This window comes from Lynx rufus, unplaced genomic scaffold (assembly GCF_022079265.1).
Source record: "Lynx rufus isolate CCGP_SWC_20201006 ecotype Redwood Valley unplaced genomic scaffold, mLynRuf1.p SCAF_8, whole genome shotgun sequence".
Taxonomy (NCBI): Eukaryota; Metazoa; Chordata; class Mammalia; order Carnivora; family Felidae; genus Lynx; species Lynx rufus.
In genome coordinates this window covers 99,915,860-99,930,549 of record NW_025814896.1, presented here as the reverse complement: position 1 = coordinate 99,930,549, position 14,690 = coordinate 99,915,860, and the positions used below count along the sequence as shown (strand labels likewise).

The 14,690-nt window shown below is 39.6% G+C and overlaps 1 protein-coding gene across 1 annotated transcript in view; it reads right to left on the bottom strand.

Annotated features, from left to right (window-relative positions):
• DNAH6 (dynein axonemal heavy chain 6) overlaps positions 1–14,690 on the bottom strand; it is a 223,413-nt gene that overhangs the window by 11,169 nt on the left and 197,554 nt on the right. Inside the window, exons 68-71 of the mRNA XM_047069367.1 lie at positions 12,004–12,123; positions 11,338–11,459; positions 4,057–4,186; positions 1,462–1,589 (exon numbers count right to left, since the gene is read on the bottom strand). Coding sequence (XP_046925323.1) covers positions 1,462–1,589; positions 4,057–4,186; positions 11,338–11,459; positions 12,004–12,123 — 500 coding nt within the window. The remainder of the gene's footprint in view (positions 1–1,461; positions 1,590–4,056; positions 4,187–11,337; positions 11,460–12,003; positions 12,124–14,690) is intronic.

The following is a 14,690-nucleotide window of genomic DNA, read 5'->3' as shown; positions in this document are numbered from 1 at the left end:
GCTGGGTACATAAGGGATTTAGCAATCTCATATAGAGACTGTATTTCCCAGCCACCCTTGCACCTGGGGTACGACCATGTGACCACATTTTGGCTAAAGGGGTGCAAGAAAAAATGATGTCACAGTTCTGGGTCACAGTTTTATGAGGAACCTGCTTTCTGTCAGCCCTCTCTTTCTCCTGTCCCCTGTCCCACTGGCTGGAAAAAGAGGACAATAGGAGCAGCCACCTTGGGCCCAGAGGTACAAGCTCCCGAGGCTGAAAGAGCCAGCCCTCCAGCTGGGATCCCTGGATGAGCTCACAAAGCAAGATTAAATACCTGCCCTATAGGGCTTCTTCAGGGCTGTTAGCAGAGAGGGAAGTGAATTTTTATCTTGCTTTGGCCATTGCATTTGGACATCTTCATCCTAGCAGCTTCATCTCTGTCCTGGCTCATTCTGTATAGGAGGTGCTGACCCCTTACCTGGCTACCTGGCCTGCTGACACTGGTATAGAGCTGACTAGATAGCACAGTCCCCAGGTGGGGACTCCGCATATTCAGCTGACCCAGTGCCCCCTAGCCCACAACCTAACTTTGCTAGCCAATGAGCAACACTGGGAGACTGCTTTTCTAATAAGGAGACAGTCTTTGGCTTTAATAAAAGATTTGCCCCAGTTGTCCTCCCCGATCTTCTCACTGAGCCTTGACTTTGTGCTAGGTATTTGGTCCTTGCTTGGCAGCAAAACTTTTCTGGTTAATGCTCAATATTTGGTCTCTAATGGGTTGTGTGTTTTCCTTATCAAAGTAATGCACAGAGAAACCAGGGAGGCCTTCAGCTGGCATTATAAAGTCAAGGTTATCCAGAGTATTCCTGAGCAGAAGGCAAAGGCCCAAATAGTTGTTCTCAAATTTTAGTTGCAGTGAGTCATCTGGGGGAGTTTACTTAAAATTCATAACCCCAGGAACTTCTCAAGGAATTCAAACTCAGGAGGTCTGGAGTGGGATCGGGGGATCTACATTTTGAACACGCAGCACAGCCGATTCTATCTCAGGCATTTTGTGGCCCACACTTGCAGAAACTCTGTTTTCAGAGTCTTCATAAAGACTGTTACTACCTGCAAACTAGACATTAGGAACAAGCACTGAATCTCTCTGAGATCCAGTGAGATCTCTTCAGAGATCCAGAGAGATTCAGTGCTTAGGTCCTTGATCAAAGGTCTAGAGTCAGTGCTAATCCTAAGGGCATGAGTTAGGATCATGAGACTGGGGATCTATAGTGTCACATACTGATGAAGGCATTATTAGAGAAAGGGAACAGACTCGTTAGAGGAGGGTACGTATGTTCAATTTTAGACAAGTTGCGTTTGAAAAGTTATTAGCATATTCAAACAGAAATGTTGAACGGGAATGGAAAACTCTTATTATGATAATTTCTCTACAAAGCTTTGGTACCCAACAGCAATGCTGGCAGGAGCACTCATACATGTATTAACTTCAATAGCTGGTTAAAGCGGTCCACTTCTTGTCCGAGAACGGTAGTCAAAGAGTTAAGGCGTCCTTGGGAATCCTTGGCGAAAAGGCTCTCAGATGCACTCTCCATTTCTAGTGTTTCTGAAACACACACATGCTGATTCCTCAGATCCATTATCATTGATTTCTGTCCTTGTAACATTGCTATTGTAACACACTTATCTTAACTTTTAAAAAGCCAACTTCTGGGGTGCCTGGGTGGACAAGCGGCTGCCTGGTGGGCGAGGGCCATCTCTGATACCAGAGGTGCAGGGACCCTGAGTTTTCTTTGCCATGCAGGTATGTAAGCCCCCCTCTTCTCTGCACACCACATTGCATCTCAGAGAGACGGGGGTTGGAGGGGGAGAACGAAGGATGAGGCAGACTAGCATTTATCTTGTTACTGAGCATTACTCAAAGGGACTGACTCAGTTATTAGGCCCGTGGTTCAAGCTGGATTAAAAATTTTGCTCTTCCTTTTCCCTATAATCCAGCAAATGGAGGCTCATATAAGCTATAAAAAATGAAGGACCAGCATTTCCCCTGCATATCTGAGTAGTGTTAGTGAGTGGCTCTGAAGTATATGTTCCAAATTCCTTCTGAATTTGCACTTCCACTGCTATAGAAAAATCACACAGCACTGTGGGTTGGTCCAGTCTTGGGTCATCCCATGTCCCAGTCTCCTATTCCAAACCCTCAGTTCTCTTATTGAACCAGTCATATCCCTGTCCTCTCAGCCTCAGCAGATGCATTGCTTATTTCAGTGAAAGTGTAAGTTTTATTAATCTTGGAGAGAAAAATCTCCTAGGTGTCAGGGCACTCTATGAACCAAGTACACCATCTTCCAGCCATCCGTCTCTGCATCCGTTTTCCAGCCAGTCCTGTATCTTACATTTGTTAAAAATTGCTTCCTAAAATAACTGACTCAGTTTTCCTCAACATTAACAGAACTCTCTACTCAGGAGGTATTCTTTTGAGGGCCTGTTTTGGGAGGAGATAACTGGCTTCTGAGGTTGCACCGGCTTTTTTCTTCTGGGGGGGGGAGGTCTTCAGAGAATTTGCAAGAATCAGTCTCTGGAACTGTGATGTTATAAAAATATATATTTTTGTCTTTGCCCCTGGTTCTTCCTGGCTAGAGTCTCCAAACCCTTGTAATTTCCTAAGTAATAAGAGTAATAGGAACATCATTTTTTATAATATTTATTTGGCTTTGATCCCGGCTCCTGGAGGAGCTCCTGAGTGTTAAGGATGAAAGGAGCATCTTTCATTATTCATAACATAAACCTGACTCTATGTTAATGAGGTGACTTTGGAAAGCCCTGAAGGGTGGGGGGCTCCTTGTCAGGGGAACCAACCATGTGATTAGAAGGTTGGAACTTTCAGCTTTTCCCTCTGACTTCTTGGGAGGGGAGAGGGGCTGGAGGTTGAGTTCATCACTAACAGCTTATGATGTAATCAATCATGCCTAGTAATGAAGCCTCCATAAAAACCCTAACTGAAGGGGTTTAGAGAGCTTTTGTGTGCCAGGAGGGTGGCATACCCTGAATCCATGGGGACAGAAGCTCCTGCACTTGGGACTCTTCTAGACCTAGCCCTAATGTACCTCTTCATGTGGTAGTTTATCTGTACCCTTTATTATATCCTTTATAACAAGCTGGTAAATGTGTTTCCCTGAGACTTTCTAGCAAATTATAAACCTAAGAAGGGGTTTGTGTGAACACCTGATTTATAGTCAGTTGATCAGAAGTATAGGTCACAACTTGGGACTTGAGATTGGCATCTGAAGCGGAGGGTGGTCTTGTGGGATTGAGCCCTTAACCTGTGGGGTCTGTGCTAATTCTGGTTAGTTAGTGTCATAACTGGATTGTCGGATACCCTGTTGGTGTCCAGAGAGTTGGGCTGTTGCTTATGTAAGGGAAGAGCCCACACACTTGGTGTCAAAAGTGTTGTGAGTAGGAAGAAACACAGTTTACTTTTATAGTAGACTTAAGAAGTGTAAATCTACAGTCACTGAAAGAAAAGTGTGAGAGCACATCTCTGTGATCTTTCAGGAAGATAACTTTACTCACCAGAAAACAAGATGATATTAATTTAGCCATTTCTCTTGAATGGAGAAGAAAATGAGAGATTCTAGAGCAAGGCTGTCGAATGGAACATTTTACAATTTGGAAATATTTTTTATCTGCGTTGTCCAATATAGTAGCACTCAAAATGTGGCTAGTGCAACAGAGGAAATTAATTGTAAATTTTACTTATTTAAGTAGCCACACGTAGCTAGTGGCTACTGTCTTGGGAAGCACAGGTCTAGAGACATGAGGAAGTTTAGGAAGGAGTCTAGGTAAAGTTACACGGGGCTAGAAACCAACTTGCTCCTCATGCTTCTGGAAGTTGGGTTGTTGAGGTGCTCAAGGTTTCCACTCTATAAATGGAGAGCTCCATGTCAGAAGCGCTCTCTATGTAAAGAGAAGTCTATGTAATAAAGCAGATTTGGACACCTGCTCATCACTCAGCTTTCTGAGTTTATTCCTAAAAGTCCTATGATATACAGAAGCCAGGGAGTATTTGTTACCTGGAACTCTGGTCTGGACTGAAGCAACAAGTTCTAGGACAATTTCATCATTGCTTTTTCCCTCTCCACCAGAAGATGACCTTGGCTGAACCTCAAGTATGGTGTTGATTAAAGTGTTGGTCTCTTTGTACTGTAATGGCGGAAAGAGACAGAGCAGTGAAGACTGGAATTCTCAAAAAATAATGTGCAGCACAGTTTACTTAACATAAATATAATGGCAACTGTCAAAAAAAGGAAAATTTTATGTTGAAGATAGAATTGGTAAAATGTACTCATTCAAAATGCACAGTACAGATGACCCTTGAACGATGTGTGGGTCAGGGGCATTGCCCCTCCTGGCCACTTAGTTGAAAATCCACATATAACTTGATTCTTCAAAAACATAACTAATAATAGCCTACTGTTGACTGGAAGCCTTACCAATAACATAAACAGTTAACATATTTTGTATGTTATATGTATTATGTACTGTATTCTTAAAGTAAACTAAAGAGAGGAAAATGTTATTAAGAAAATCACGAGAGAAAATGTTTATAGTACTGTACTGTATTGAAAAAAATCTGTGTATAAATGGACCATGCAGTTTATGTTTAAGGGTCAGTTGTACATAGTGGTCAGTGTACATTTAAACATTTTTGGTTGAAAAAGAATCTGAATGTTTTTCATGCCACCTACCTGTATACTTAAAAATGGTTAAAATGGTGAATTTTATGTTATATACATTTAACTCCAATAAAAAATGAATAAAATTTTTTAGCTAAAAATGAAGAAGAAATAATGAGGATGCTGTTTTGGAACATACTTTTATTTAAATAACATTTTTTTTCAATTAGGAAAAGTATGGGGTGCCTGGGTGGCTCAGTCAGTTAAGTGACCTACTCCTGATTTCAGCTCAGGTCATGATCTCATGGTTCGTGAGATGGGGCCCTGTGTTAGGCTCTGCACTCTCTCTCCTCTCTCTCTGCCCCTCACCCCACATGTGTGCTCTCTCCTCTCAAAATAAATAAACATTAAAAGAGGTATTATGGTTTATTACTGAAGATTTAGGAAATACAGAAAAGTATAAAGAAAAAATATTCATGATCCTGCTTTCCGGAGATATTTATAATTTTAGTTTCCCCCACTTGGATATTTTCTCTGTATATGTGCTTGTAGTTTAAAAAATTGAGCCCATACATGGATATTACTAGAGTGTATTATGCTAAGCAAAATAAGTCAATCAGAGAAAGAGAGATATCATATGATTTCACTCATATGTGAAACTTAAGATACAAACATGAACATAAGGGAAGGGAAGGAAAAATAAGATAAAAACAGAGAGGGAAACAAACCATGAGAGACTCTTAAATACAGCGAATAAAATGAGGGTTGCTGGAGGGTATTGGGCGGGGAGATGGGCTAATGGATGATTGGGGTGGGTGTGCCTGGGTGGCTCAGTAGGTTGAGTGTCCAACTTCGGCTCAGGTCATGATCTCCCGGCTCGTGGTCATGATCTCCCAGACCCCTGCGTTGGGCTCTGTGCTGACAGCTCAGAGCCTGAAGCCTGCTTGGGATTCTGTGTCTCCCTCTCTCTCTGACCCTCCCCTACTTGCACTCTGTTTCTTCTTATCTCTCAAAAATGAATAAACATTAAAAAAATTTTTTTAAAAAAGGAGGACACTTGTTGGGATGAGCACTGGGTGTTACATTTATTTAAGTGATGAATCACTAAATTCTACTCCTGAAACCAATACTACACTATGTGTTAACTAACTTGAATCTAAATAAAAAGAGAAGAAAAAAATTGAGCCCATACAATTTATGTAGATTCATTCTTTTTCAATTTCATGAACATTTTCTCATGTCACTGAAAAATCTTCATGAATCATGCTTTAAGTGACTGTGTGACTGGTATGAAATGTGCCATAATAATTAATATAGTTGTGTATCTACTTTTTTTGGACATTTCTAGTTTTTAGATTTTATAAAACACTGAGTAGAATATCTGTATATGAATTTCACCCACTATATTTGAAATTCTTTAAATGATATATTTCCAAAAGAATGTATTTTTAAAAATTATTTATTTATTTTTGAGAGAAAGAGAGGCAGAGAGAGAATCGCAAGCAGGTTCCACACTGCCAGAGTGGAGCCCAATGCAGGGCTTGAACTCAAGAACTGGGAGATCATGACCTGAGCTAAAACCAAGAGTTGGAGGCTTAACCAACTGAGCCATCCAGGTGCTCCTTCCAAAAGAATATTTTTAAACTGAGTATTACTAGATTGGTTTCTAAACATTGTATCAATTTATACTGCCAAGAATAATGTATCAGAGGACCTATCTATCTTTGCAAGAATATCGTTGCTTAAAAAGTCTTCAAATTTAATAGGCAAAAAGTTTCTCATTGTTTTGCTCTTCTTGGAGGGTTATCAGAGTTGAGCATTTTAAAAATATATTCATTGGTCATCTGTATTACATCTTTATAAATTATTTTTGTATTTTTCACACTTTTGATTTTTAGTGTTTTTATGACTGATTTATCAGACGTAATTCTATGATAAGATTAACATTTCCCCCCAATTCCTTTGTGTTAAAATACAGGTAATATAAAAATATCATCTTAGCTATCTTTAAGTATACAGTTCAGTGGTAAATACATTAATAATGTTGTGCAACCATCACCACCATACATCTACATAATTCTTTTCATCTTATAAAATTGAAACCCCTTATCCATTAGACATTAACTCCTCATTCCTCCCTTTCCCTAGCCCCTGGCAACCACCTTTCTACTTTCTGTTTCTGTGATTTTGACTATTCTAAATACTTTGCATAAATAGAATTATACAGTATTTGTCTATATATCACTGGCTTATTTCACATAGTATCATGTCCTCAAAGTCTATCCATGTTGTAGCATACTGCAGAGTCTCCTTCCTTTTTAAGGCTAAATAATGCTCCACTGTATGTATATACCATTTTTTGCTTATCATCTGTCGATGGATACTTGGGCTGCATCCAAGTTTTAGCTACTGTGAATAATGCTTCTACGAACATGATGTACAAATATTCAGTCCTTTTGGGTATATACCTAGAAGTGGAATTGCTGGATCATATATTAATTCTATTTTTAATTTTTTGAGGAATCACTACACTACTGTTTTCCACAATGGCTCTACCATTTTACATTCCCACCAACAGTACACAAGGGTCACAATTTTTCCACATCCTTTCCAATACTTGTTTTCTGTTATTTTGATGGCAGCCATACTAATGGGTATGATGTTTTATTTCACTGTAGTTTTGATTCGTGTTTAACTATGATTGGTGATCTCGAGCATCTTCTCATGTGCTTATTGGCTATTTGTGTATCTTCTTTGGAGAAATGTCTACTAAATTCTTTGCCCATTTTTGAATCAGGTTGTTTGTTTTTTGTTGTTGCTGTTGAGTTTTAAGGAATTCTTTAAATATTCTAGATATTAACCCCTTATCAGGTATATGATTTGCAAATATTTTCTCCTATTCTGTGGGTTGCCTTTTTGCTTTTTTTTTTTTTGTGTGATAGTGTCTTTTGACTCATAAAATTTTAAATTTTCATGAAATCCAATTTGTCTGTTCTTTCTTTTGTTACCTGTGCCTTTGGTGTCATATTTAAGACATCATTGCCAAATTCAAGGTCTTGAAGCTTCTGTCCTTTTTTTTCTTCTAAAGTTTTATTGTTTTAGGTCTTACACTTAGGTCTTTTATCCCTTGAGTTAATTTTTATATATGGTATTCGATAAGGGTCCAACTTCATTCTTTTGCATGTGGATATCCTATTTCCCCAGCACCATTTGTTGAAAAGACTGTGCTTTCCCCATTGAATAGTCTTGGCACCCTTGTCAAAAATTATTTGATCACAAATGTGAAGGTTTATTTCTGGACTCTTTATTCTATTCTATTGGTCTCTATGTCTGTCTTTATGCTAGTACTACACTGTTTTGGTTGCTAGAAGTTATACTGACTTCTGCCTTTATCCCATTGTGGTTGGAGAACATACTTTGTATGATATATGCCTTCTAAAACCTATTGATACTCACCTTGTGTTCTAACATATGGTCTTTCCGTGTGGACAGTTAACTTTTCAGGTTTCTTTTTTGTTATTTAAAAATGCTTGCTTTGTCATTATTCTTAATTTTCTTATATTTTTGAGATAGTCATATCTATTGGCTTTTTCTAATGTTTGTTTGTAATGTTGTTATGCTTTTTAGTGTATAGAAATTCCTATTCCAAGGTTAGTTAAATGTACAATTTTCCTAGATTTTTCTTCTATTCAGAAACATGGTATCTTTCTCATGTATATTTGTTGGAACCTTTCTATGGCTCTCACACAGGTCTTGTGAGGGCAGTTCTTTTAGTTCTTCATGTTTAGATGCCTGTGTACAAGCACATATCCAGAATGTGTGGAGGGGTGTTCCATGGGATTGCCTAAAGTCTTCCCAATCTATGCCTCCCCAATCTCTAGTCCTTGGCTTTGAAACCTCCGTCATAACACTCATCATCCACTTACCTGAAAGAGGGGCCTCAGGACCTGGGATTTTAGATCATGAGTGTTAAAATTATGTGCTACATGATAGACATTCTTTCAAATATGACTTTTGACATAGACATATTCATTGGGTCCTAAGCACATATGAAGTTATTTACTTAATGCTATAGTTAAATAGTTTGGTTTCCTTGCTCAGTGCTAATCATTAATATGGCTTTTCTATTTTATTTCTTGACTTCTTGGTTGGCTAGAAGAGTCCTTAAGTATTTAGTATAGCCAGTCTGGCATCCTTCAGATATACATGTTGGCCTGTTCTTGGATTCTGGCTTTTTCTTTCATACAGCTTAGGTCTTCCACCATATCTCAGATGCCAAAACCCATTGTTTATTTATATATTTTTTTGTTTTTACAGCAGATGATTTGCAGAGGGCAAGTCTGTATCTTTTGGATGGTGTTTTCTATCCTCTATCCTTCAGTATGTTTTTTTTCCTCCACATATTTACTCAACCTTTGTTGGTTTTTAACATTCATTTGTTTTTGAGAGACAGAGAGAGACAGAATGAGAGAGAGAGAGGCAGAGAGAGGGAGACACAGAATCTGAAGCAGGCTTCAGGCTCTGAGTTGTTAGTACAGAACCCGACGTGGGGTCGAACCCACAAACCATGAGATCATGACCTGAGCTGAAGTCGGAAGCTCAACCCACTGAGCCACCCAGGTGGCTCTGTCCCTCTGTTGGTTTTTCCGTTCCATTTATTCAGCTTCTAATGAGAAGAGAGATAACAGAGATATGTTTGTGCCTAGACAGAGACAGTCTATACAGATGGTGCCTGACTTATGCTTATTATTTTCTTGGGAGGCACTTTCTGCCTTGTATCTCCAACTGATATGCACAGGCCAAGGTCCAATTTTCTTTACTAGTTTCTAATAAGCATCTATGTAAGTATAGTTTGCTGGACTGAGGAAGGAATCATTTCTGTCTTTTGTGTAAAGACTCTGTTGATGACAGGCAGAATTATCTAGCCTAAATCAGCTAATCAAAGAAAAGAAATCTGTGGGTTCATACACTGGGAAGGGAACACAAGTCACATGGGCCTCAGGCATGAATGGACCTAATGTTTTCTCTCCTATACATGCTTTGTAGTTTCTCTCATTCTTTCTTATGGCACATGAGTTGCTTCCATGTGGTAGGAGGAATGGGTTGGGTGTCAACGGTAAGACCACAGACAGCTACACATATATAGTATTCTAGCCAGTGATTCCAAAGGAAAGAGAAGGCCTTCCCCCATCCTAGCATCTATACATACTATGTCTTAGGGAAGAGCTCCCTCTCACCCAACATGGTCCATGTACCTGCTCCATGGACCAATTTGAGTGACGAGGTGATGGAGTGCTGCCTTTGGCCAGACCTGAGTCACGTGTCCACTTCTGAAGGTAAGGGCTCTTACCAGAATTTCATGGAATGAGGAAGGGGCTGTTGTCCCAAAGTAAAGAGATGGGAATAAGGCACATAATATCAGAAAAATGGGGAAAGGGAGGCTAGACAGAAAAACATACCACGGTGTTCACTACCTGCTTGCTGTCTCATTCTCAGTCATTCTGAACCAATGGAAAACACAAAACTATACTCCTAGGTGCGCATTGCCAAGAGTGTTACCTCTACCAACAGTGCTATACTTTTCACAGGATGCAGCAAGTCTTACTATATCCACACTCCCCTTTCCCTTCTTTCACCCCTTGCCCCAGGCCCAACCCACTCCAGAGCAAACAGTCAGATATAAGTAAATATTAACACTTGGTTTGGTCAGTTCTTTTCCTTCCTGAAAGTATAATAATGAAAAACAAGACATTATTGTAACTCTTTGCTGAGTAGCAAAGCAATTTTAATGGTAGAAAATCATGACATAAGGTGTCAGAGCATTGACCTCCTGGAGTTTTTTTCTGAAGTTCCATTGTTGTTTTGTGTGGATTCATTGACATCCAGGTAGATCTCGCCCTCTAACACTTGTATGGGCAAAATTTAAGTTGAAAAGGAAGATGATTCCCTTCAGCCTTGTGAGCCAAACCTAGTCCCCTACCTATATAGTATTCCAGAGCTGTACGGGACATACCTTAGTTCATGGCTTTGGTTTATCCACAGATGCCTGACCATGGAAGGTGAATAAACTGGAAAGGTATGTAGTACATAGGTCATGGGGGAGCCTTGAGTGCCATGCTGAGGAACTTGGACTACCCCTGGGGTAATGGTGGGGCATCATAAGGTCTCAGAGAAATTATCCAGTTTGCTCTTTGGGCCTACTGTTAGGATCTGGTACGGTGACCTTGATGAACCACACTTTTAAAGAACACTGTTTTATTGGCTTTTGATGTTTGTTACTATACTTTTGTAACTTAATCATCTGTGGATCCATAAGTTTTTGTGTAATATCATCCAGATTTTTTCAGCATGGGGGGAGAAGGACGAAAGAGAAAGGACTGTCTGGATCACCATCCAAAGTCCCATGTTAAAGTGGACTAGCAGGTAGATATGGAGTAGGCAGGAGGCCAGGAAATGAGGGAGGTGGCCAGTAACAGGGAAGAAAAGACGATGATCTTGGGATTTTGTGAAGGATCCAGAGGGAACAGGCTAAATTGGAATCGAATGCCAAAATTGGGGTGAAACATTCACTTTGTTTATTTAAGGATATTATCATTTACAGAACTAGTGAGGTGATTATTGATGTTTCAAGTTTATATACACAATATTAAAACGTATTTTAAGTTAAAAGCCACATACCTGGAAAACTAGGTTGGCATTTTCATGCATTCCAAATATTTCTGGATCATCTATTAAAGGCAGATTTTCAATGTAGTCTTTAAACTCTTGTAGGGTATCAGCCAATGGTGCAAAATAGATGCCTGTTTATTGAAAACACAGAAGGCAAATCTATTTCAAACAGACAAGCTTTGTACCACCAAGTTTGGTCCTTTTCTGCCTGTTCAGTTGGTGGCTATAATCAACTTCCTTCCACAGAAAAGGGGATTGTTTTTCCCACCCTCCTTCCTTTCATTACTGTGCCTCGTCCTCTCCCTTTTCTCGGGGCCTTGAGCATGTGATTAGTGTCCTAACATTTCTGGGTGACCTCCAGAACCTTTCAAGAATCTGGGAATCCAGGGGTGTGCTGCTGAAAGCCACGCCTTATGAAGGGCTCCAAATTTATATAACTTTGAAAATACGTTTAGACCAAATACAACCCACTTTAGAACAAACAATTCAAAGTGACATTTTTGTGCTTTCATTGCCAAACCAGTTTTGGAGGTGGTCAAGCAGGGGGATGGGGTGGGTGGGCGTGAGGACTGGGTTGTGATGACTGGACGCTGAGAGCTCCTAGATGGAAAACTGAAAGATGCTGTTGATGACTTCTTAGAAAGGTCCTTTCCATAATATTGAAAAGTCATTCACCTGATTCAGAATATTTATAATCCTCTTCTAATGTTTCAGGAGAAAAAAACCTTTTTAAGACAGTCCGAAGGCATCTTTGATCCCAGGTGTCTGTAACTCTACCACCATATGTAATTTCACCTGAAAAGGATGTTGCATTTTAAAACATATTATTTTTCATTGATGTGCATATACCCAAATTCTAACAGGTGTATTTATATATACATTTATTTGGAACTGAAAGTGAAAAAAGCATGTCAGAGTTTCCTTCCACTACTCCCCCAAAAGAGAATAAAATTCGATTTTTAAAAAGCAGAAAAAAACCTAGTATATGTACCCTAGCTTAATTATTTTGCTTTCCCCAAATAACCAAAACCAAAGTCACTGAGCTTTATTTACATATTTCTTCCTTCTTCCTTTTTTTTCCCCCCTAAAATATTGATTTTGGGTATTACCCAATCATGGATCATAGTATTCTAAAACATGTACACTTTCCATGAAATAGTGCTTCTTTTCAAGGCCAGTAAATAAATGGAACCAAAACATTTACAACAAGGCATTCAAACTGTATACATACTTTATCAGCTCGGAAGGAAAGATAGATCCAAGGTGAAAGGACAGTGTGCCTCACAGAAATGATGTTATGGGGAATTAAAACTTATTGGTATACCATCTTTCTTTCAACAGAGAAGCTACTTTCAGCACGCTCCACTGTCATCCCAAAATTATAAGTAGGAATGCATCGGAATGATATCTGTTGCTGATATAATTCCTTCGAAAAATTCCAGATCCACTGCTGCATTATTCACCACTGTGGCGTTCCTGGAAGGAGTTTGCTGACATTGTCAGCTTCTGAATCCTCTAAGTGTTCATCTCTTCTCATCTCCATATCTTCCATTATGTCAGGAAGAAATCTTTTTCATTATCTTTCAAGCTGAGATGGTTGGTTGAAAGAAAGTTATTTCAGTCTTTGGAATCTCAATGATTTATTTCCTCTAAGACAGCAATGTCTTATAGGGGCACTTATCTTCCCTCTCCCATTGAAGCAACTTCGGTCTGTCTTGGTGGATCAGCCACTCAGGGAGAGGGGGGAGGAAGTAGGTATTACAGCTGATGGTCAAGTAGCTAAATCTCTGTATTAGCAATTCTAAGAGGGAGGAAAGAGATGCTGCTGTGTTTTCCTGGGTATATTCTTCAGTCACTTTCTAGGAAATCTTGGGACACGAAGTTTGGTTACATCTTTGTAGTGTGTCTGTCCAGCCTTGACCTAAGTTGAAGCTCCTCTTGGACCCTTGGGGCTAGATGGGAATGTAAGCTCAAGTTTCTTCAATTGCATGGTGGGGTCTGGAAAAGGAGGATGGCCAGGAAAACTAAGACTTCTACAGTAGTGGTGAGAGGAAAGAGTTCCCCTAAAGTATTTTTTTTTAAGTCACAAACTACAAATCTGCATCTTGAGAAGCAGCACAGAAATATTTTCCATACATACCATGAGACTTTGTGCTTCTCCATCCAGATTGAGTTTTATCCTTTTCTTGGATCAAACTGTGTAAAAAAAAGGAACTCCACTATTTTGATTCACAGTAGATGACCCACTTTTTAGGCTCACTTTTAGGGAGGAGTCCTCTGGGTTTGGTCTTCCCAGAAAAGGGACCTGGGGGAATGTGTCCACCAGAGATGCCTACTACCTGTCCTGGCCCTGACATCACAGTTCCCGAGGGTCTCATTGCAGATCCCAGTGTGGGATCTTTTCTTCCTCTCCTATCCCCATGGGCTGGCTGGGGGATGGCCTGATACAAACTGGATAGGCCTTAGGTTTGGCTTTACCCTTGTCCATTGTGAGCTCAGATCTGTCTCTTGGACTTAGACATTGCTATACCTTACACTCTAAAATTTTAAGACCTCTCCATACATCCAAATACCTTCTCATATTTAAAGTGTCCTCAGCATTTCTGTTTATTCTCTCCTGTTTTAGTCTCCGCACTGGTGTTGCTGTATCTTCTTGTTCAGTCCTTCATTTTACTTTTATTATAGCTTTATAAATTACTGCATCCCTTTACAGCCAAAGGGCTAAGATTGACCACCATTGATTACAAAGTAGAACCAAAGCTTATTAATGACACACATAGGCCTTTTGGGATGTGCCCCCACCTTATGTTCTGTAGCTTTGTTGAGGATAGAGCTCCCCTCCATGCACATCCCCTCTTCATACTATGCACCAGCCCAACTGAATTACTCACAGTTTCTATAGTCAGGCCACACCTCAACTTGTTGGGCTTTTATGTCACTTTCCTCTTGCCCAGTGTGCAGTTTAACTGTTAAGCACTTATCTCAACCATCGCCCCCTGGTGGAACTTTTCCAGATTCCTGCAGGTAGTACTACTAGTTGCTCCTTATGAGTTTCCACAGCACTACACATACATTCTGCTGATTTGGTAGTTATCCTAACATATAGTTTATCATTATTTCCACCCTCCACGCCATGAGTTAGATTTTGACAGGCAGGGTCTATGTCATCTTCGTATTTCTAGCATCTATCATAGTCATACTAGGTAGCATTTCCTGGATGAATGCATAAATGACTGCCTAAAATACCAGCCTATGAATAAAGCATTGCCTTTTTGCCTCTGTTTTTTTTTAAAAAAAAGCTATAATTAATAAAGAGCTATAATTTAAAAATCATAAAATCCACATAAAAATTTACATGTATA